The sequence below is a fragment of the Crinia signifera genome, chromosome 4, assembly GCF_055691185.1.
Source record: "Crinia signifera chromosome 4, ASM5569118v1, whole genome shotgun sequence".
Classification (NCBI taxonomy): Eukaryota; Metazoa; Chordata; class Amphibia; order Anura; family Myobatrachidae; genus Crinia; species Crinia signifera.
In genome coordinates this window covers 114,056,610-114,082,203 of record NC_139220.1, presented here as the reverse complement: position 1 = coordinate 114,082,203, position 25,594 = coordinate 114,056,610, and the positions used below count along the sequence as shown (strand labels likewise).

The window sequence follows — 25,594 nt, the reverse complement described above, 5'->3', positions numbered from 1 at the left end:
GGTGAATCAGATTTTTAAACATGTTTAAAAATCTGGATTTATTGGATTTAAATTTTTGTATGTGAGGGCATAACAGAAAAAAATAGGGGGGGGGGGGGGGGGGGGAGACGCCTTTTTATTTAATAATTTTTTTAACTTTTTTTTTTTTTTTTCACTGAAGCCTGCACAAGCCAAATACGCCAGGAGATTGAAGTGTTTATTTTCCTGGCATATTTGGCCAGCAATTATCGCCATTTACAGATAATAAATACGGTTGCTTAGTAAATTAGAAATCACCATTCTTTTGAATGGTGATTCCTATTTGTATTCTAGCCATGGTGTATTTATTTATGTGCCATCAATACGAATAGCCATATTTTCGGGATAGTAAATCCCGAAAATACGAATGTGTAAAAAATAGGTGTATTTCTGGATACAAATACACCTTTTTTTTATGGATTACCTTTAGTAAATTTCCCCCTAATTGTCTGTTCAGGTTTCTAGTATCCCTAGATATGAACCATATATAGGACTAAATACGTTGGTGGTTAACCACATTAGATTAATTAGACTACAAAATTGTACTGGGGTCATTCAATGCCAAATCATCACAAAAAAACAGTAAAGGACCCTACATACAGAGCGATATTCAGCCACTTTCTGAGTAATTTTATATAATTTTATTAAATCAATTGGAAAGTGGCCAACGATCGCTGTGCGTGTAGCCCACACAGAGATAGGAATGCAGGGCCATGATATAGAGCAGCCCTGCTCTCACGCTTCAGACCATTCCTCTCCACTGACGCGACCAAAATTCTCATTCACTCTCTTGTCATCTCCTGCCTTGACTACTGCAACATCCTTCTCTCTGGGCTACCTCTCGCCCACCTCGCCACTCTCCAATCCATTCTTAACGCTGCTGCTAGGCTCATCTTCCTCTCCCACCGCTCTACCTCCGCCTCCCCCCTCTGTCTAGCTCTTCACTGGCTCCCCATTCCTTTCCGGGTTCTCTTTAAACTCCTTGCCACCACCTACAAGGCTCTCTCCTCCTCCACCGCTCCTTACCTCTCTTCACTGATCTCTATCCACACTCCCTCCCGTCCTCTTCGCTCCGACGTTGAGTGCCGCCTGACCTCTCACCTAATCACCTCCTCCCACTCCCGTATCCAAGACTTCTCTCGCGCTGCCCCCCTGCACTGGAACAACCTCCCACCACCCATCAGGCTTTCTGATTCCCTTACCTCCTTCAATCGCTCCCTCAAAACCCACTTCTTCTGACTAGCCTATCCCTCCTCCTCCTAACCTCTTTTGCTCCTCCTATCCTGCCTACCCTACCGCTCCATCCGTTCCTACTTATCCTATTGTTTTTCGTTTGTCCACCCACCTCCTTTTAGTCTGTTAGCTCTTATGAGTAGGGCCCTCCTTCCTCACGTACTCACCCTACCTCTTTACCTCACCAGTGCTCCTGCCCTGTTCTTCCCTTCCTCTACTTCATCTTCAGTCTCCTAGACAATTTTGACACCTAGTTCAGAACTGATGCTGATTTTAGTTCTACTAGCTATACCCCTATTTATGCTGTATTTTATCAACACACCCTGTACGTTACCTTGTAATTTGTTTTTTGTTTGCTATGTACGGCGCTGCAGACACTTTGTGGCACCTTATAAATAAACGTACTACTACTACTTGTTATGGTCGCTCAGAAGGCCCACACATCTCTGCATGTGTGGTGGCCTTCTGAGGGATCAAAGCCACCTCAACGCCTCTCAGCTACTGGGTCATGGGGCTCAAATCCTGCCACTTTGCCCCCTGTGCTTGGGAGCTCACCAGGAACTTTGGGCACTTGTGAGGCGGCAGCCAGGTGTTGGTCCCCGGAGCTGAGTGCTGCTGCCCAGCCGAACTACACCCCACCCCACGGCAGATGCCCCTGCTATTGCACACCAAAGCAGACCCAGCAGTGTTAGCACCAGAGCATGAGTGGCTTGGTGCCAGGGCAGAGGAGAGAGGGGAGAGCCAGCCGGAGCGAGTCTGAGGCTTAGCGGCAGTGTGTGTATGTGTGGGAATTATTGGAACAGCGGGGGAGAGCCAGCTGGTGCAGATTGCAGTCTCAGCTCAGCACCCGAGAAGGAGGGGGGACTTCTACAAAGTGGCAGAACAAAATAGGGCCCAGTGGGACAGAGGCACTAATACGAAGATCGCCAAGTGCCCGATGCTCTTAAAAAGGCCCAGCACCCACTACCTATGTGCAGTCTTTTTAACGTTTTCAGTTGGTGACATAACTTAATCTGAAAATTTAAGTTACCTAAATGAAGCTAACCACACATGCGTAGACTCCCCTGGCTCAGCACATCGAAGACACGGGCTCCTTTCAGAGCCCTGTCCCTGCGTGCTCTGAAAATACATTCCCACGATTAGATCGTATTTTAAATGCGATCCTAGACATTGATACAGTGTTCATACAACAGAGTTGCAAACAGGAAAAATATAAAATGTATGCTGGCAAGGTCAAAAAAAAAAAAAAAAAAAACTGCTTCTGGATTTGGTAGAACTTTCACATTGGTCTGGTTTTGAAGCTAAAATATTAAATTTTACATTTTGACCTTAAATATCTTCAAAAATGCAGGTTTAATTATTTTGTACATAAAGTATGTTATACAGTTGAATACAATCTCTCTTTGGTAAATGTTTCATTTTGGGATGCTTTTGGGAACAGAAACAAAACAAAATATTAAGAACAGCAGTTGAACCATTCATACATTAACCATGCAGCTGGCAAGTCCAGACTCGTCTTGTACTGGTAATAAATAAATACTAACAAGCAGGAATATTTTCATGTACAAACTTAAGGAGTGTACACATGGTGTGATTTTTGCTTTCGATTTTGACTATATAGTCAAAATCGTATAGCAAGTTAACCAAAATCACACAGTATAAGGGTGCTTGCGATATCTATGTGTGGCCCCACGTGGTCAGTATCGCAAGTAGAAATAGACTGTAGTGCACAATCTATTTATACTATATCGTAGCGAGGACCATTTGGCATGGAATGACCCATCAGCTTCAATTGTAACCAAACCACCTTAGCTGTAAACAAAATTTGGTTTATAATAATAATAATAGTGGAAATTCGGGTTGGTGCATTTCGTTGACATTCTCAATGTAATGTTAATATGTTCATGATGCCAACATTGATGTTAGGTCAACATACCTAAACCTAAAGTAAAGGGCAACATTATGCCAACAATGCAAATGTCGACACTCTAAAAAGGTGACTTTCTGGCTGCATACCAATCATCACCCACCTAATCCACAAAAGAGAAGAACCATGGTTTATCTTGTAAAGCTCCGTATGAGAGGCGATGAAGATGCCAACAATGAAATGAATTCCTAATAAATTTGAACAAGAGGTGGAAACATTTCTTCTACTCTGCCATCACCTGGCAAGAACATGTATAACATGCTTCGTTCATACTGGCTTCTTAACTTTGAACACCTTACAATATATTAGAAATACAGTTTGTCATATACTGTTTTATTGAGATGTATAGAGGTCAAGACAGAGTAGCAGAGGGGGCAGAGCAGTGCAGAGAGAGGGAGGAACTGGGCAGCTTGAGGTGATCCGGTATATGCCTGGTCCGTTACTAGTTATAGAATAGAGCTATGAATATTGATACCTTCAGAACCTTCTGATGTGCCACTATGCCAAAGACAAGGATATATTGTACAACATCTGTATGATCATATAAGAAGAATGATTTTCCCCCATTATTAACATTTCTCACCACTGATTGTAACTGCACTAGCGCCCAACTAAGTATTAAAGGGACAAAAAGTTCAACACAAACATTTCTTTCCATTACCAATGTGCTTAACCAGTCCTTTGTACAGATGAATAAATGCAAAATAATGATATAATTATTTCCAAAGCTCACCAATATCTAGTTCCCACAGGTCACCAAGCCGACACCCAGACATTCCTCCAAAGATATAAAGCTTTGATCTTCCATGGTCCTTTCTGCTGTACATCACTGCAGAGTGGGACTCCCGTGGGGAAGGAGGAGTACCTTTGGTCTGTGGTATAGTCCAACCTACTACTCCACTTCCTGGACGCAAATCAAGCTCATAAAAATCATTCAGGTATCTATCATATGGGAAAAAATTAAATATAAAATAATTGTACCTTCAAAATATCAGAAACATAAATAAACATTAAAATGTGGCATCTGTTAAAGCGGTGGAGTTTTTTCAATGCACATTTGCAGTTAGCCATTTTCTGGGCAGGTCTTAGATAGTAATCAGTATGAAGGAGAGTGTGATAGTGGCGGGATCATGCTCACTGTGTGGGATCGGCCGACTGTCAGCACCACAGCTGAGTGGTCACATAACATAAGTAAGTGTACATGATAACTGTAAATAGGAGTGCAAATGTCAGTTTATTAGAGTGTGCACAGCCAGAAGGTGGGCTACAACATGTCATAATTTCTCCCTAGTTTATCAATTATACATGCATACATGATATACAGGTGCTTTCTTTTGAAACGGGACGGATAGGCACTGGTTAGTAATTAATGAAATGAGATACTTAGTAGAATTTAGGTATAGACCAACATAATGACAGCTGATGGTGCTCCAACGGTATGTGGTTGGTGCTCCCAAAATAATTCATAAACCAAACTAAAAGAAGTTGTCAAACAGTGACTACAGGGAACGCTATAAAGGTTTTTGGGGCACACTTTATGAAATAAATGATAATAGAAATTTTGTAAGAATTAAGACTTAACTTTTATTAGGTAGGAAAAAGATTGTTGGACACTTGAAAGAACACAAATATACATTACATACATGTGAATAATATTGTACTCTATTGGTCAGGTTTCACGTGTGCTCTAGGTAAGAGATACGATGACACACAATTTCTAAGTTTAAATCTTTACAGCGAAATGTTTTGACTGATTCCCCTATACGATTTGCTTTCACAATTACTACATTAGTCACAAGTAGTCAGACAGTTTACATTAGATCTGTCTTTCTGAGGGAGAAAACAGTTATATTGGTGCAGTACACACCCCATTAGTACAATTACCCCTCTTAACAATAAGGCTCAAGATGGTAGGCAGTGTTATAATGGAGCAGATAAGTCCGGGGATATAATGAGCCGGTTAGACAGGGAAAATGGAAAGAAAAATTAAACAGAAAAGAAGAAAACACAATGACATGCATCGTCCTCTCAATTGTATTGCTTCTGCTTTCCTGATTGGTTACAGCACCAGATATTCCCTATGGGTCTCCCACATCGGTACTGATCCGGCCCTTCACTGCTTAGCTTCTGAGTTCAGATGGCTTCAGGCGATCCAGTGCGGTATGGCTGTATTTCTCATTGATGAAAGAGCAAAACCCAGTGGGAGTGAGCTCAAATAGGCTTCTGCGGTTTACCAAATTAATGGATGTTTCCCTGTTACCCTCAGGGCATTGCAGGAGAGAAAAACACCTCAATGCTGTTAAATGAGAGAGCCAGTAGTGATAAGCTAGACGATAGGAAATAAGAATAGATAGGGGGAATATAACGCAGTGTCCCCACTTTTGTTGTCCACCATCTTACTCAGTATCAGGTGGTGGATGAGAGAGAGGGAATAAAGCAGACCTCCCTTGAAATGAAAAATGATGGATAGCTGGGAACAGTGCACAGAAGGTTTTAATGACAGATAAACTGAGCTGAGTAAATCCACCAATTTGTACCCTCTGTCCTAGAGTAGTATAGTGTTCTGGGTGTCAATATATTGATGGTCTGATCACCCAGGGGTTGGTAGGCAATTCTGGTACAGGTAAATGAAAATTCATTGGTAAGTAAATTAAAATTATTAGTAAAGTTGTGCGGACACAACTGGTGATCAAGCGCTAGGGGGGAGAGGTGGGGACAGACTGGGGAGCACAAAGAAATTGTGGGAGGGTAGGGTTATAGAGGCCGATGCACAACCGAGTGTTCAGCTTTGCAATAAAAAGGAGAGAGAGGAAAGGAGATGCAGAAATAGAGTAATCAGATAAAGATAGAAATAAAAATAAAGAAGAATAAAAATAAAAATAGAGATAAAAATAGAATACAATTAAAATAAATAGAAAATAAGTAAATAGAAAAAAATATTATAATAATAAAAATAATAATAGAAAAAAAAAAAAAATAGAAATAGAAAAAATAATAAAATGACCATATATGTTTACACACTTTTGTGTTAAGGTGGGAGCAGCACAGTCATTGGAGAAGCTAGCCCTATCTTACCCTGAGTATTCTTCTTGAAGTCTGCAGCGTATGTTTGTAGCTGCGGGACTTCGCGGCCGGGTGCTATGACGTCACCCGCCGGCTCCGGCTTCTGTAGCAGATTAGCGGCAGCATTCTTCTGGGTGGCTGGGGCAGCTTTGTTCTCCTCTCCTGGTGCTCTTAACGTTACCAACGCGTTTCACACCGAGTGGGAGTTTTTTCAAGGAAAAAGGGAGGGCAGGCATAGTCCAATGTCAAAGATAGGGTGTCGTTATAGAGGGAGGCGGCGAGGTTCGGGCATGACATGGCGGCGATTGGAGTATTGGGGTATAACCAGAAGGATGACAGTGTGCGGCAACGTGACCTGTCACACCGCCGTAGGTTCATGCCCAGACAGTGTCTGGGTCACTTGGAAATACCCAGCTCTGGCCGGGCAACAGCCATGGTGGGTGAAACAATGGCCACGCCCCCTCCCTACTGCCCTCCCATTCTTCCCTAGTACAGCTGCACCCTTTGCATGCACAGTAGTTACACCACTGGTTACAGCTGTAAGAACATATAATGGAACTTGGCATAAGATCCTCATATACAAACAAAGCATTGGAGGAAATCCCTCGGTCTACAGACAGGATACAGATTGGAACCCTCCATCAGGCATCATACAGTACATACCCCTGACATAGGTCATTTAATGTGTCTGTACGAAGTTGCCAAACGTCCCACTTCATCCCCTAGGTTATATTTAGAGGATTCCACAAATATGGAGGAGACATTATTATTCCATTTTTTACAGACTGCGAACTGACATTGCACTTAGTGGGGGATTCTGGTTGACTTGGTAAGCTGCGAAGACACATCCCCTTGCATGTGCTTGCAGCATGAGAAATCATTCAATGGTCGGCGACCATCGAATGATTACTCCTGCCTTCGCAATAAGTCAGTGGAGACTGACTTATATTTGCAGGCAGCGGGATGAACACAAGGTGGGTGGCTGACGTCATGTGACATCAGCTGACCGCCCCCGACACACCTCATCCCACACACAATACCTTTGGAACACCTAGTGCTTTTATGGGGATGCCCATGAAATGCTGGGCGTTCCAATGGGCGCCACCTGAGCCCGCTGTCACTCCCGGCCCGCACAACTCCGTGCAAATGGCCGGCGACATTGCAAAGCGATTCGCAGTTGCAGTTTTTGCTTGCGTAAACCCCGACCATCAGGACAGGGGCCGATTTGGTTCACTGCGAATTAACCAGAATCAGCCCCTTAGTCCGCGGTTCTCAAACTGGATGCCTAGGCACACTGGGGGGGCTGCAAGACACTATAGGGGTAGCCGGAGTTGGTGGGTCAGGACCATTTCAAATTATTTATGGTCAATGTAATAGACAAACCCGTTTTCAAGGTGTGTAAAAAGCTGTACTCTGACACAGCGAAACACGGCGGTGGAGACGTGTTAACCCCAGCTTTTATCACACACGGGTGCCCATTAATTCAACCTGCAATTGGGACACTAATGCGGATGGTTCTTAAATTTACCTGCTAAACACCAACAGATACCGTTTGTACCTTCTATCAACTGACTCAGGGCATGCCATAGGTTAGAGACTCAATACTCTCAGACTGCATAAAGCACATTTCTTACATTCTTGTTTATAGACATTCACACACAGTGAGTCACATTATTTCTCAGCTGAAGGGCCACAAAGGCAAGGAGGATGAAGCACAGTGTGCACATATGTTTGTAGGGGTAAGAAGCATCCGCCACTTATAATCCACCCACAGGCCAGCGTGTTTGCCTGTGCACTTCCCTGCTGGGGCTAACAGTCTTAATGGTCGGTGTTATCCCTGTGACAGTTCTGAATAAATCAGAATAGCAGAGCTCAGATGGGACTGATTGCTCGGCTTACCCCTGACCTCTAATCACCATACTGTACCATGCAAATGAATATGTGCAGAAGACAGCAGTCTTCCAGCAGTGGAACTGTTTTATAGGGCATAGGATAGATCTGGACTGCTAGGGGGCTTTTACCTGTACACACACCTATGTAAACAGCTTATTTCATTAAAATTACTAGAAACATGAGACGTACATATTAAATTGTGTTTTATATTCATATTTACTGTCTAAACACTTGTTTAAAGAACCATACAAATAATGTATGTAATTTGTTATTGGTCATTGGTTAGTTATGTAAATAATGCACAGATACCACTGAGCAAAAAACAATATCCACAGTCTAATAAGAGTGACACAGAGGGGTCTCATTTCAAAATATAGAAACATAGAATTTGGCAGATAAGAACCACTTGGCTCATGTAGTCTGCCCCTTTTTTTAAACATGTTACCTCAAACCATATTTGATCCTTATTTTTTTGTAAGGATATCAATATGCTTATCCCAAGCATGTTTAAATTGTACTACTGTATTTGCGTCTACCACCTCTGATGGTAGGCTATTCCACTTATCTACTACTCTTTCTGTGAAAAAATTCTTCCTCACATTTCCCCTGAATCTTTCTCTGTCTAGTTTCAGTGCATGTCCTCGTGTTCTGTTGCTCCTCTTCCTGTGAAGAATGTCTCCCACCTGTACCTTGTTAAAGCCCTTGATATATTTGAAAGTTTCTATCATGTCCCCCCTTTCCCTTCTCTGCTCTAAAGTATACATATTAAGATCTTTTAGTACGTTTTGTGATGTAGGCCATGCACCATTTTAGTTGCTCTTCTTTGTACAGTCTTTAATGTATTTATATCCTTCTGGAGATATGGCCTCCAGAACTGAACACAATACTCTAGGTGAGGTCGTACCAATGACCTATACAGTGGCATTATTACTTCTTTCTTTCTACTGCTGATACCTCTCCCTATGCAACCAAGCATCCCTATGCAGCACAGTAGTTAAAGAAACACAGATAAACAGAGAGAAAAACCACCAAGAATAATGTTGCCGCTATTGATAACAAGTGGAACATTAAATGGTGTATATTTCCCATTTAAAAATCCAGGATATTTAAATTTATTCTCTAAAAAACATAAGTGAATTCTATTTGGTCTCTCAGCACCAATGTGTATCCCATCTTTAATTGTACCTGGGAATATTGTTGTTGGTATCTTCGCTCTCATTGGCCAGGCCACCAAACAAGTAACATTTATTGCCAAGAAGAGAAAAACTGTGGCCAAGTCGAGGACAGGGTAAGGATCCATTGGCTGAAGGTTGAGGCTTTAGCTTCTTCCACAGCCAGCGACTTGCCTATAATAAAAATATGGATTGCACAGCATTACTGTAGAGAGAACAAAGCAGTTTACTAACAGTGAATTGCAGGAAATCCAATCACAGGAGCAGAACATGAATGACAATCCAAATTCACATGGAATTCCCCGTATTAACGATTATTCTTTAAACATGTGTCCCAGCGGCTTGAACCCAATTTACACTGCAGGCTGAACCCAGGATATTGCTAGGGTTTACCTCTGACAGCGCTTAGAGATTACATCATCTCCAAGTGCCGGAAATGTAGCTCTCCCAATACAGTGTTTGTGCTGCCCTGGAACACGGGTCCTTCACAAATCATCCTGGGACACTGAAACTGGGTTTACCCTTTTACATCAAGCCACAACCTGGGTTTTTGCGATAGTATAAAGGGGGTATTAGATAAAATTAAATAATATATGTGATACCCTAAGATAGGTAAGTCCAAACTATGGCTCTCCAGCTGTTGAGAAACTACACATCCCAGCATGCCTTCCCATAGTTTTAGCATTCCTTAATAGTAAAACTGTGGCAAGGCATGATGGGACTTGTAGTTTCACAACAGCTGGAGGGCCATAGTTTGGACATGCCTGGGCTAATATCAAATGTAATATATTTGATTGACATAAGGAGAAAGTTTGAAAATTCAACCAAAAGCATTATGAATATATGCAACATAACAGCTACAACCTGTGTAATGGTTAACGTTTATCACGGCCCACCAAAAGTGTGGTGGTATATTCTATGTACCCTCAATGTGTTTAGATTTATCTACATTAAGATAAGAACAGTACCTGATTAAAGTTACTCACCGCAGTAGGCCAATACACACATATTACCACCCCATCAATGTACATTAAAGTAACAACAACAAGAATTTTTAGGACCATTATATAGTACAGTGAGTAACCCACACACAGCATACAATACAGAGAGAAATCCAAAGACCACCAAGCAAAAAAAATAGCTTATAACTAACCAGCAGACAATACTGAGGTTATTCCAGAAACCGCCAAATACAATGCAGAGAACAATCCGGAGACCACTATACAATACTTTAAGTGCTAAACAATACAGAGAACATTCCAGAGACATATATGCAATACAGAGATCATTTTACAGAAATTCATGCAATGCCGAAATAAGTAATAATCATCATCATCATACCATTCATAGATTACACAACACAGATAAACAATACATAGAACATTCCATAGATCATCCATATACCGTAGATCACACCAGCAAATGAAAAAACCCCAAAAGGAAATGCATTTTTTCCATTTAATACATTGGCAGTTATTTATTGAAATTTTTTATTATAGGTCCCATATACAAAAAGTTCAGTCTACAAAACTATTAAAATTCATATGGGCCACTCCATAAAAAGGAGTAAAAAACAATCTCTGGCTGAGTATCTTTTGTTGACAAGGATAAATATAGTCTGTGAGAAAGAAAATTCCTGCACCAGGATAAGTTCCCAAGTTATAATGTAAAGGAGAAATGAATATTTTCTATATGTATTTGAATCACACGATTTCAACTTGAATTGGTGCTCTCCATTGGTTTCATGTATACAAAATTGGTCAAAAAAAAGAAAGGGAAACCAACGGACGCAATCTTCCATCCACAGAATAAATGTTAAAATATTTGTATACTTTATTTATATAACATTTTTAACCCCTTACCGCCGCAGCCTGTTTTTGCCTTCCTGACAGAGCCCTTTTTTTCAAATCTGACATGTATCACTTTATGTGGGGATAACTTTTTATTGCTTTTACTTATCCCAGTGATTTTGGGATTGTGTTCTCGTGACACATTGTACTTTAAGTTAGTGGTAAATTTTGGTCGATACAGTCTGTGTTTTTTTGTGAAAAATACCAAAATGTCGTAAAAAAATTGAAAATTTTGCAATTTGCAAAATGTTAAATTTTCTGCTTGTGAGACAAATAATCATACCACTCAAAATAGTTAATAACTAACAAAGACCATATGTCTACTTTATGTTGCCATCATTATTTCAACCTCCTTTTAATTTTTTTGGACACTAGGAGGCTTAAAATATGAATAGCAAATTCTCAAATTTTCAAGAAAATTTCAAACACTGATTTTTTTAGGGACCAGTTCAGTTCTGATGTGACTTTGAGGGACTTGTATGTGAGACACCCCCATAAATGATGCCATTTCAAAAACTGCACCCCTCACAGTATTCAAAACAGCATTTTGGAAGTTTGTTAACCCTTTAGGTGTTTCACAGGAATTAAAACAAAGTGTAGGTGAAATTTCAAAATTTCATTTTTTTTTGCAGATTTTCAATTTTAATACATTTTTCTAAGGAACACAGTAGATTTTACTAGAGAAATGTGACTAAAAATTGATTCCCCCAATTCTTTTGTTTTCATAAATATCCTATATGTGGCCCTAGTGTGCACGTTGACCAAACCACAGGCTTCATAATAGAAGGAGCACCTACTTGATTTTGGAGCCTCCTTTTTATGAGATTATTTTTTAGGCACCATGTAGGTTTCTAGGCACCATAAGAAGCTAAAAGTTAGGAACCCCCCCACAAGTGACCACATTTTGCAAACTACACCCCTCAGGGAATTCATCTAGGTGTATAGTGTACATTTCAAACCCCCATGGGTTTCACCAATTTTGGTACAACTGGGCTGTGAAAATGAAAAATTACATTTTTTTTACACAAAAATGCAGTTCTGGCTCAAAATTTTTCATTTTCACAAGGAATGAAGGAGACAAAGCACCCCAAAATCTGTGCCGCAAATTCTCCCGAGTACGGCAATGCCTCATATGTGACCAAAAAATACCATTTGGGTGCATGGCAGGACTCAGAAGGGAAGGAGTGATATTTGGATTTTGCAGCACAGATTCTGGTGGAATGAATGGTGGGTGCTATGTTGCATTAGCAAGACCCCCGAAGCACCAATACAGTGGAACCCCCCCACAAGTGACCCCATTTTGCAAACTACACCCCTCAGGGAATTCATCTAGGGGTATAGTGTACATTTCAAACCCCCAGGGGTTTCACCAATTTTGGTACAACTGGGCTGTGAAAATGAAAAATTACATTTTTTTACACAAAAATGCAGTTTTGGCTCAAAATTTTTCATTTTCACAAGGAATGAAGGAGACAAAGCACCCCAAAATCTGTGCCGCAATTTCTCCTGAGTACGGCAATGCCTCATATGTGACCAAAAAATACCATTTGGGTGCATGGCAGGACTCAGAAGGGAAGGAGTGATATTTGGATTTTGCAGCACAGATTCTGGTGGAATGAATGGTGGGTGCTATGTCGCATTAGCAAGACCCCCGAAGCACCAATACAGTGGAACCCCCCCACAAGTGACCCCATTTTGCAAACTACACCCCTCAGGGAATTCATCTAGGGGTATAGTGTACATTTCAAACCCCCAGGGGTTTCACCAATTTTGGTACAACTGGGCTGTGAAAATGAAAAATTACATTTTTTTACACAAAAATGCAGTTCTGGCTCAAAATTTTTCATTTTCACAAGGAATGAAGGAGACAAAGCACCCCAAAATCTGTGCCGCAATTTCTCCCGAGTACGGCAATGCCTCATATGTGACCAAAAAAGAGTCGAATTATACTCACCGATAATTCCTTTTTCTTCCTAGAGATCCCATGGCAGCCATACATTGGGATATTCCCTTCCCCCACTAGAACAGACAGGATTGGTTTCTCTTGGGACCGCCCACCTTGGGTATAATGGACCCCTCCTTCACCTCCCCTGCATCTTTTGAGTGTCTCCGTCTCTTGGTCCCTAGAGAAAACACATCAGAATACAAGGGAGGGCAATCAGTGGCTGCCATGGGATCTCTAGGAAGAAAAAGGAATTATCGGTGAGTATAATTCGACTCTCATGGCAGCCATACATTGGGACATACCCAAGAAATAAACGGGAGGGTAAATGCATGTAAAATAATCCTTTATTATCAAGAGGTATTTAGGAAACTGCCTCTTGGAGTACATGCTTCCCAAAGTGGGCTAGAGAAACGTCAAGAGCATAGTGATTCACAAAAGTGTGTACTGACGACCAGGTAGCCGCTTTGCATATTTCTGTCACCGACGCTTTGGCCTTGTTCGCCCAGGAAGTAGATACTGCCCGCGTTGAGTGTGCCTGTACAATAGGAGGTATCTTCTTGCCTTCCTGCTTGTAGGCTGTAACAATAGTCTCTCTTATCCATCTGGATATTGTCTGTTTCCCAGGTTCTCTTCCTTTCCTGACACCTTCTGGAATGACGAACAAATGTTTGGTCACTCTGAAAACCTTAGTTCTTTCCAGATAGATAGAAATCACTCGGACTAGATCTAAAGTATGCCAGGCTTGTTGTTCCTCATTTTCAGGTCTAGGATAGAAACTGGGTAAAGTGATTTCCTGATTGAGGTGGAAGGCTGACACCACTTTTGGTACAAATTCTGGGTGAGTCCTTAGGACAACTCTGTCAGGGAAGATAACCAAATAGGGCTCTTCGATCCATAGAGCCTGCAACTCACTCACTCTTCTCGCAGAGGTAACTGCTACTAAGAATACTGTTTTCCAAGTTAAGAATCTCAAAGAACACTCCGTTAGGGGCTCAAACGGACACTTGGTTAGGACCGACAGCATCAGATTTAGATCCCACGGTGCCACTATAGCCTTGACTGGTGGCTGGATCCGCTTCATAGCCCTGTTGAATCTTTTTATCAGTTTTTCTTCTGCTAAAGATCTATCCAATAGCACCCCTAGTGCTGATATCTGCGATTTAATTGTGGCAGGAGCAAGACCCATCTGGAAACCTTCGTAAAGGAACTGTAGCACTCTATCCGTTGTTATGGAGGAGAAATCACCTCTGAATTGGCCCCAATCAATAAATCTGATCCATGTCTTGTAGTATGCCAGGGATGATATGTCCTTCCTGGCTTTCAGCATCATTTCCATAACCTGGGGGGACAGGTTATGTCTTTTCAGGATCTTCCGTTCAATCTCCATGCCTTTAGTGATAATTTCTTGGGCTCTGGATGATAAACCGGACCCTGGTGCAGCAGATCCACTCTGTCGGGTAGGGGCCAAGGTTCTTGTACTGCCATCTTCAGAACATTGACGAACCAAGGTCTTCTTGGCCAGTAAGGTAGTATTGCTATCACTTCTACCCGGTCTTCTCTTATCTTCTTCAGGACCTTTCCAATCATAGGGAAGGGCGGGAATATGTATCCCAGTCTGAAGTTCCACTTTACTGACAGAGCATCTATTGCTCGGGCCTGCGGATGAAAAGATTTTGAAAAGAAGCTGTTCACCTTCTTGTTCCCAAAGCTTGCCATCAGGTCTATTTCTGGGCTGCCAAATCTTCTTTCTATTTGGGAGAATATTTCCTGATTCAACTGCCACTCTCCTGGGGACACTACTTCTCGACTCAGGAAGTCTGCCAGGGTATTCCTTCTTCCTGGGATATACACCGCTGTCATGGATTTCCAGTTGTGTTCTGCCCAACACATTATCTTCTCTGACATGCGCATAAGTTTTATACTTCTTGTGCCCCCCTGATGGTTTATGTGGGAAACCACAGTGACATTGTCCGACATAATTCTTAAATGGGAATTGCCGATTTCTTCTTTCAGACAATTTATGGCTTCCCATACCGCTTGCAACTCCCTCATATTCGATGAGTTCCTTGCTTCTTCTGTTGTCCAAATACCCTGGACTGACCTCCCTTCGACATGGGCGCCCCATCCGAAGAGACTGGCGTCTGTGGTTACTATACAAAACACAGGTTCCTTTAGGCTGGTCTTTCTGTATTCTAGCCCCTGTGTCCACCATATTAGATCCTTCTTCAACTCCTGTTGTAATGAGATCAGGTGTTGGTCGCCACACCCTCTCTTTTGTAGAGGAATCAGTAGCCATTGGAGTTTCCTCATTTTCCACTGTGTGTCTATCATGGCTCCCAAAAATTGTATTTTCTGTACCGGTAGCAGCTGACTCTTCTCCTTGTTTATGACCCAACCTAGATACTGTAATAGGTCTATGGTCCTTTTCACATTGGTTTCTGTCTCAATTAGAGACTCTCCTGCAATGAGCAGATCGTCCAAGTAGGGCCATACTTGAATCTTCTGCATCCTTAGTGCTGCAATCACTGTCACTAACACCTTGGTAAAAACTCTTGGTGAAGTTTTCAGCCCAAAGGGCAGACAAGTAAACTGAAAATGATGATTGGCCACTGAAAACCTCAGGAACTTTCTGTACCATCGATTGATCGGAATGTGGTAATATGCATCCTTGAGATCTATCGATGCGAGGTAGTCTTCTTTTCTTATCCCCATCACAATAGAACTCAAGGTCTCCATCTTGAACCTTATATGTTTTATATATACATTCAACTCCCTCAAATCCAGAATCGTTCTGAATGAGCCATTCGGTTTCCGTACCAGGAATAAATTCGAATAGAAACCCTTTCTGCGTTCCTTTTCTGGCACTGACTCTATGGCCCCTGACTGTAGGAGTTGATCGATTTTTTAAGAACAGCGCTTCTCTTTCTTCTGAAAGTCCTGGTATCCTTGATTTCATGAATCTGTGATGGGAGGGGATTCTTTCGAATTCTATACAGTATCCCTGTTGTATTATGTTCAACACCCAGGTGTCTCTTATCATCATCTTCCAACACTCTGTGAACAGCATAAGTCTGGCCCCAATCTTCTTCACCTGAAGATAGTCATAACTTTCCCTTTTGGCCCCAATCCTTTTCTGGTTGATATCGGCCACGAAAATTTTGTCGAAAGGACTGCCTGGAGGTATTAGCATTCCCTCTCTTGTAATACGTTTTGCCAGGGCGGTAGGTCTTCGCCTCCCTATAAGCTTGTTTAGATGAGGCTGGAAAGTTGAAGCGATTCCTCTTTTCCTGGGGTAACCGGATTGATTTTCCCCCTGAAATCCTCTGGATCATAGTGTCCAGCTTGGAGCCGAAGAGGAATTTGCCTTCAAAGGGTAAGTTCGTGAGCTTATTCTTTGAATTAGCGTCCGCGTTCCAGGGCTTAAGCCATAGAGCCCTACGCCCTGTTACACCTGCTGCCATAGCCTTGGTTGCAAAGGACACCCCGTCTAGTGAGGCTCCACACACATAGTCGATGGCCTTTTGCATGACTTCTAAATTTTTTAGAAGGTGTTGTTTCGATATCTTCTCCTCCATATCCGTTTTTAGGTTGGAGGCCCAAAGTCGAACGGCCCTAGCAACAGAGGCCATAGCCACGTTGGCTTTCAGGGAGCCTGCAGAGGCTGAGTGTACTTTACGGAAAGAATTTTCAATTTTTCTGTCCATGGCATCCTTAAATGCCGCAGCATCTTCAACTGGTATGGTAGATTTTGATATGATTTCTGCCACCGCTGCATCTACCTTGGGTAAGGTACACCATCCCAGTAGGTCCTCATCCTTAAATGGGTACATTTTTTCTACCCTATTACCCAAGGTAAACTTCTTGTCAACATTGATCCACTCTTTATTTATCATGTCTCTCACCATCTTGTTAAGTGGAAAGGTTCTCCCCTTCTTATCTCTGTCCTCATATAAGGGATCTTTGTCCGATGTGGAGGCCGCCTCTTTGAAATTCATGGCTTTGTAAATATTTTTCAGCAGGTTTTCTACAAGCTCTAAGTTAAATGATCTGACATCTTCCACTTTACCAGACTCGTCAGACGACTCCTTATCTTCACACTCAAACTCATCAGAAGAATCCTCTTCAGGTGTAAACTCTGCTTGTACTCTAGACCTTTTAGTAGATTGACTTTGAGCAAATTCATTCTTAGAAACAAAATTCTGCTTCATCCATGCCATTAACTCTTTAAGCATTTCCGAATGTTCTGGCTTCTTTGCCACTTTAGACTGTGCCATTTCACACAATTCACATACTGGCTTTTTCTGACTTGAAGCAAAGGTCTGATCACATGTCATGCAAACTGCTTCTATGAACTTTTTCTTTGCTGTCCTCTTCTTGTGTACAGGAGAGACAGGCGCACTAAAAATGTAGAGAAAACTACACTCAATATCTAGCTCAAAATAACAAAACTGATGCCCAAAACCAAAGGGCTTACCTCACTGGGGCATCATCCGGCTTCTGGGGAGAAGGCGCTTCCATGGTAAATACTGCAGCGTTTCCAAACAGCATGCAAACACACCAAGCAGATAGACGCCATGATAGGACTTACTGCTGGCTATTTAACTGTTCCCTGTCCGCCCTCTGTGCCTGAGAACGGCTAAGCGGAACTCAAACCACTGCCCAGCGTTTCCGGTGGGACTGGATTCAAAGACGCACCTCCAGCGTCTGTGGGCGGAAGTGACACGTTACCGGCACTTCCGCCCCTTCTGCCTTATCTTCCAGCGTGTGTAGCCACGGCTTTACAGCGAGCTGCTGCACAGTCTCCCCAGCAGACCTGTTTCTTCCATACACCAGTCCACAGTGTATGACGTCTGGACCAGGTACTGCCATGGCAGGATATCGCGTGCAAGGAGACAAATACCGCTGGCCTCCTGCACCTTCTTCTCCCCGGGGAGCCACCCCAATCAGCTCCATGCTGCTCTGAGGTAACCCTGTTTAAACAAAAATAACCTGTCCTACTCTGTCTACTTCTAAACGGAGACAGGAAAAAAGAGGCAGGGGAGGTGAAGGAGGGGTCCATTATACCCAAGGTGGGCGGTCCCAAGAGAAACCAATCCTGTCTGTTCTAGTGGGGGAAGGGAATATCCCAATGTATGGCTGCCATGGGGATCGTAGAAGAAATACCATTTGGGCGCATGGCAGGACTCAGAAGGGAAGGAGTGATATTTGGATTTTGCAGCACAGATTCTGGTGGAATGAATGGTGGGTGCTATGTCGCATTAGCAAGACCCCCGAAGCACGGTGAAATGATGAACCTAATAATCCATAGATGTGTGGTATATTTTAAAACACTCCTTCATACATAGGCCGGGTTTGTCGGGGCAAGTTTCACAGTGGAAAATAGTTTGCTTTCTTATTCCCTTTTTATAGCAAACTTTGCACCTTTTTTGTGTCCTGCCCTTTTTTCCAGTGGAGGGGATTTCGTTAGGAAAATGCTGCCCTGATACAATACGGGGGCCAGTACTAGAAGTACTGGGGCCCTCTGCCTGCTGGTTCCCAAATATTAGGCCCTTTATGACTTCCTCTTGAAAGTGCATAAATGTCCCCGTCTGGCTGGTAGAACGGAATAGTACGTAAGCGTTATACAGTGCCATCTGGATGATATACACGGCCAGCTTCTTATACCATATTTTTGTTTTCCGCAGGGCACTGTACGGCTTCAGTACCTGATCTGAAAGATCCACTCCGCCCATGTACTTATTGTAATCTAGGATACAAATAGGTTTTGAGGTGTGGGTACTGGTACCTCGTACAGGGACGGAGGTGGTACTGTCTCCGTGAATTGTTGTCAGTATAAGGACATCCCTCTTGTCCTTATATTTGACCAACAACATATTTTCGGTGGATTGTGCCCTGCTTTCACCCTTTCTCAGTAATTGGGCAACGTGCGTTTTTGGGAGGCCTCTTTGGTTCTTGCACACAGTACCGCAAGCTGCTGTACCTCTTGAACCAAGGGCCTTAAACAGGGGGATGCTGGTGTAAAAGTTATCCACATAGAGGTGATAACCCTTATCCAGGAAGGGGTGCACTAAATCCCAGACAATCTTTCCACTAACACCTACGAGGGAGGGGGGGCATTCTGGCGGTTCAATTCTTGTGTCCTTCCCTTCATATACCCTAAACCTGTGGGTGTACCCTGAGGTACTTTCGCACAGCTTATACATTTTTATGCCATACCTTGCCCTCTTATTTGGGAAGGTACTGGCGGAATTTAACCCTTCCTTTAAAATGTATAAGTGACTCGTCTACACAAATGAATTTTTCGGGGATGTACATCTCAGCAAATTTGGCGCTGAAATGATCAATGACCGGCCTGACTTTGAATAGCCGGTCAAAGGTGGGATCATCTCTGGGTGGGCACTGTGCATTATCATTGTAATGCAAAAATTTAAGGATCGTCTCAAAACGAGTCCGGGTCATGGCCATACGATGAAGTGGGGTGCTGTACAGAACATCTGTACTCCAATATTGTCTAATTTCTGGCTTTTTAACTATGCCCATATGTAACACCAGACCCCAAAACGTCATCATCTCTACTGCATCTACAGGGGTCCACCTAGCAAATGATGACGTGGGGTTTTGAGCAATAAACTGCTGGGCATATAAATTACTTTAAATTTATAAAATCATCAGAGAAAAATACTTTGAAAAAGTCAATTTCTTTGAGGCCTGTAGTATCAAATTGGATTCCTGGGGTGGCCAAAAACTCAGGAACCTGGGGCTCAAAATTGTCTGGTGGTGGGGTCCATACGGGATCAATCATTTGGGGGGGGTCTCAGCTGCTCTACGGGGGCGTCTTTGAGGGGGTCCCTCATCACTAGAGGAGGAAGAGGAGCTTAAGGCGAATGCAAATTCATCGCTTACATCACTGGCTGTGTCAGTGTCAGAGGCAATAAGGGCATATGCCTCCTCCGCTGAAAACAGTCTTTGGGATGATTGGGACATTTGTATTATTTTTGTGTTTGTGTAAGTGTAGTGTTTCAACACGTGTATAGTGTAGGGGGGGTACAAACTTTATTTCAACAGCTTTTTGTACAACCTTGAAGGGGTTAAAAGAAAAAAAAAAAAGCTCCTGCGCCAAAAATTAAGCACAGATGTTGGTCAGTAACGTCCGTCACTGATCAGCGCTCAGCGGCCACAGGACACCCACAAAATCACAGTGGGTGTAAAAAAAATTAAAAAAAAAGACACCACAGCACCCTCCAAAAAAAAAAAAAATTTAAAAGACTGCTGATCAGTCAAACGCAACAGGAATTTGATTAAAAAAAAAAAAATTAGATCAACCCTGTGCCAAAAATGCTGATCAGTGATGTACGTCACTGATCAGCGCTCAGCGGCCACAGGACACCCACAAAATCACCGTGGGTGTAAAATTTTTTTTTTAAAAAAGACACCACAGCACCCTCCCAAAAAAATAAATAAAAAAAAAACTGCTGATCAGTGATGCAACACTGATTAGCAGTGAGGGGCAGCAGGCGCACAACTTTTGGTGCAACCTGACGGGGTATATATAAAAAAAAAAAAAACCTGCACCCCAAAAAAGTTGCTGATAAGTTAATTTATACTGATCAGCACAAAAGGGGGGCAGCAGAGACAAAATTATATTACACAATGACGCTGCAGCAGCAGCAGCACAAAATTAGATTACACAATGACGCTGCAGCAGCACAACAACCAGGAAGCACAACAACCAGGAAGCACCAGCAGCAGGCAGCACGGATGCCACCACACCACCAACGCTGATCAGGTCAGTATAAGAGGACAGATGGGCACGGAGACCGCTCTGCACGCTGTTCCTGACCGGAATGGCGGCTGCAGGGCTGTCTCCGTTATTTTCTCTGAGGTGTAATGGCTGTGATTGGTCCGTCGGACCAATCACAGCCTTGGGGGCAGGTGGGGTGAGGTGGGGTGACCACCAGTGACCCCTTTACACCCGGTGGTGATTGGTGCTGTACTTAACAGCAGCAATCACCACCGATCCCTGTGTTACCGAGCGCCGTTATTCGCCGGTACACAGAAAACGCTGCAATTGGCTGTTCACATTTGAACAGCCAATCACAGCGATCGCCGATGGGGGGGGGGGGGCATCGCTGCCCTCCCTGGGCAATGAGGGAAGATGTCTGCTGTCAGGGACAGCAGCCATCTCCCCTCTGTCACCGCGTCTATAGACGCGGTGACACTTTAAATGCATGACGTACATTTATGCCATGCGTCGGGAAGTACATCCCGACCATGACGTAAATGTACGTCAAATGTCGGGAAGGAGTTAAAATCCTTGAGTTTCGTATTATGTAGAATACAATATATAGAGGGTGTATTACCCTTTTCTTTTCATTTGTTCACTAGATGTTATTTTACTGCTAAATGCTTTTAGCAGTATAATAACATTAGTGAATGGTGTTAATGAACACAGAGAATACCAATAATTTTAATTAATCTGAAGTTTTACAGCATACAATATATAATTAATAGCACTACATTAGATTTATGATCTGACATATAAAAATATACAATCAAACACACAGCGCTATTGCAAACAGGACCTAACATCACCACCACACCCTAATCTATTTAGGACACTGATAATAAAGGGAATATTGTATCAATATTAAATAACAATCAGTGATTTACTTTTAATCTTTATTATTCACAAATCTGTTTTTCTTACTTTACTATATTTGATTTTTATCATATATTTTGCTCAATAAGCCCTATTATAGGGCACTTTCTGAACAAATAAAAATAAAAGGGTAATACACCCTCTATATATTAAAAATATTTTAACATTTATTCTGTGGAGGGAAGAGTGCATCTGGTTTAAATTGTTTTCCCTTGCTTTCTTTTGACCAAGTTAAAATATAGCTCTTTTGCATTGCTTTTTACAAAAACAACACAAGGGGTGAAATGTAATAGGATGAGAGATTCAGAAAGTGAGAGATTTGGTGAGAAATCTCCAGGGTTTTTTAAAGCGGCAATCATTTACACTGCAAAATCAAGCTGGTTTTGCAGTGTAAATGATTGGCACTTTAAAAAAAATGATTTCTTACCAAATCTCTCACTTTCTGAATCTCTCATCCTATTAAATTTCACCCAAAGTCTTAACAGGTCTTCAACCTGTGGCCCTCCAGATGTTGTGAAACTACATGTCCCAGCATGCCCTGACAGTTTTGGCATGCTTTTATAAGAAAAAATGTAGCAATGCATGTTGGAACATGTAGTTTCACAACATCTGGAGGGCCACAGGTTGAAGACCCATGTCTTAAGGAGTGTAGACACTTGTACCATTTAGACTATATTACAATTTAGACTATCTGCATACAATTTAGGCTATATAGTGCAGATCTGCACTATATAGTCTATGCAGCCAAGACTTTCTGGCTGCGATACAGGAGCGCACTTTGGTATCGTAAGGGTTAAAACCTGTGCAATCTGCATGCGATCCAGATGAGATTTTGACTATATAGTCAAAATCTCATGCACATTGTACAAGTGTGTACACACCATTAATCTGTAGTTAAGGTGAACTAACAAGTAGGAGTTTCCTTTACAAAACCGTGTCAACTGCATTTTATGAAATTGTGTTGGGTAAAACATAAGAAAAAAAAGTCTACCTAACAAAATATAAAATAAAGCTAGCTAGGCATTTTGATATGAACATAAACTGGGGTCAAAACTTGAACAAATATCCCATATGTGACAGTGGAATGGTCCATATAATTAATTTATAGGGGGCACCATTACCACCAGGTACAACCACCATTTGGAATAATATATTATATATATTAATAATATATATTTGCATCAATTCCATGCCACGAAAATGCACTACATAATGTTACAGTTTCCGCAATTTCTAATGCATTTTTTGCAGGTACTAATCCCCTCAATTTAGATACCAATTAGCTCCTCCCAACTCTTCCACATACTGACAGGGTTGTGCCATTATTATCTGAGTAACTCTTCTACATACTGACAGGGTTGTGCCATTATTATCTGAGTAACTCTTCTACATACTGACAGGGTTGTGCCATTATTATCTGAGTAACTCTTCTACATACTGACAGGGTTGTGCCATTATTATCTGAGTAACTCTTCTACATACTGACAGGGTTGTTCCATTATTAGCTGAGTAACTCTTCTACATACTGACAGGGTTGTGCCATTATTAGCTGAGTAACTCTTCTACATACTGACAGGGTTGTGCCATTATTATCTGAGTAACTCTTCTACATACTGACAGGGTTGTGCCATTATTATCTGAGTAACGCTTCTACATACTGACAGGGTTGTGCCATTATTATCTGAGTAACTCTTCTACATACTGACAGGGTTGTGCCATTATTATCTGAGTAACTCTTCTACATACTGACAGGGTTGTGCCATTATTATCTGAGTAACTCTTCTACATACTGACAGGGTTGTGCCATTATTATCTGAGTAACTCTTCTACATACTGACAGGGTTGTGCCATTATTATCTGAGTAACTCTTCTACATACTGACAGGGTTGTGCCATTATTATCCGAGTGGTGCAGATTAGGGTGCCGGTGTCTCTCTGCTGCTGGTTCGGGTGTCGGAGGTGCTGTATGAGTGTTAGTACACTCAATACGTCAAACGCCGCTGGTACCCGGTGGCTGCAGGGACATCTGGCAGCGGGGATCGGTGTGTTGGGCAGCACTGCCGCTGTGAACACCGCCTCGCTCGCCTGGGAAACCTCCTGCCTCGCTAGTCTCCCCGCTGCCAGAAGTCCCTTCAGCCACCGGCTACCAGCGGTGTTTGATGTATTGAGTGTACTAACACTCGTACGGCACCTCCGACACCCGAACCAGCAGCAGAGAGACACCGGCACCCTAATCTGCACCAGTCCCCTCTCCTCCGAAAACCCGCATAAGAAGTTTTTACCGACAAAGGGGTACCCGAAGATATCGAGCACATTGTTATACAGCTGTTTGACGGGACGCCGCAAACAGCGTATAACCAAGTAATTAGACTGAGACAAAGAGCGCTGCAACTATCAGCAGTAAGTATTGGACATTTAACTGTGAAGCATACAGACCAGGAGATTTTGCCACAAATCGTACACAGGGGCCAAGGGCCAGTGCACAGAACATGACATTATCTATACTGCATGTATTACAAAATCACTTAAATTTTTAAAGTAAAATAAGTTTAGATTAACAGTGTGTTATATTCATTTATACATTTCACTCACCTATTTAGTGTCAACCACATCAGATTGAGCGCAGCACTATCCCCAAAGTATATACAATATTGAAATTTTGGGATTCCAGTCAGATCCCACAGTGCTACTGCAGCTCATCGAATTCACCATTCAGTGCGCAGATATTATCAAAAATTGTAAATTGTGCCATTATTAGCTGAGTAACTCTTCTACATACTGACAGGGTTGTGCCATTATTATCTGAGTAACTCTTCTACATACTGACAGGGTTGTGCCATTATTAGCGGAGTAACTCTTGAAGACGCAAGAAAGTGTCTTACAATTGTGACAAACTTCTCACAGATGTAATGCTTGTGCACCGACACAACAAGGTCGGTGGTAGGGGACCTCGGGCACACAAAACACAACCAGTCTGACATGGGTGGCACCAAGTCCTGAAACCCTTGTCGCTTATCAAGTGCTGCCTAAAGGCATAGAAGAAACATTTATTGGCTCAGTAAAACTTTGTATACTGTACCTGCAACTCATACAAGTCATTACTATATCGTCCATATTCTATCATCCCTCCAAAAACCAGGACCCTCGTGCCATCACATACAAATCCATGAGCAGCACAACCTGGGGGAATGTCTCCTCTCACCGCTGGGAGAAACCACTGATTTGTTACTAGTAAAAATACAAAAAAAAGAAAAAGAAATTACACATGGGAAATTCACAAAACAAATGCATGTGCAGTAAACTTTATTTACACTGCAATTGTCTTTTGGGCACTCTAAATAATGGGTGCCCAATAGAGCTATTCATTTGGTGGTACAACTGCAGAAGGCGCCCGTTACTTACCGCGACTCTGGTGTCCAAAAGAACCAGTGTTAGCAATCTAAACTAGCTTAAGTTGTTTAATGTAGTGGTGAGGGTGCCCAAAACACAGACTTTTCACTGATTTCTGCTGGAAACCTCAGAAGACTGCAAACAAAAATATGGGCGCCCACGGTATTTGTGCCAACCAGCACAAACAAATGAATAGCTCTCATCAGTTTAGACAGGAGCTGTGGGCAACAATGTACAATTGAATGTCCTCTAATGAAATTGTCTGCCAGCATAATGTGTAGCCCCACATAGGTTGCATGCCTTATTTTGAGTTAATAATATCACAACATGGTCAGGGTCACGGATAAAAAAACTAATTTGCCCTCATTGATAATATCTACAGATAGCATGGCTGCCAGAGGAGACAGCAGTGGCTTTATACAACTGGGGATGGCTGAGGTATATT

The 25,594-nt window shown here is 42.3% G+C and overlaps 1 protein-coding gene and 1 pseudogene across 2 annotated transcripts in view; both read right to left on the bottom strand.

Moving 5' to 3' along the window:
- The window catches only part of HCFC2 (host cell factor C2), a 67,480-nt gene that overhangs the window by 39,930 nt on the left and 1,956 nt on the right, over positions 1-25,594 (bottom strand). For both annotated transcript variants that reach the window (XM_083182269.1, XM_083182270.1), the window contains exons 2-4: positions 24,839-24,987; positions 9,320-9,480; positions 3,912-4,120 (exon numbers count right to left, since the gene is read on the bottom strand). In XM_083182269.1, coding sequence (XP_083038395.1) covers positions 3,912-4,120; positions 9,320-9,480; positions 24,839-24,987 — 519 coding nt within the window. The remainder of the gene's footprint in view (positions 1-3,911; positions 4,121-9,319; positions 9,481-24,838; positions 24,988-25,594) is intronic.
- On the bottom strand, positions 5,235-5,352 carry LOC146076147 (5S ribosomal RNA; annotated as a pseudogene).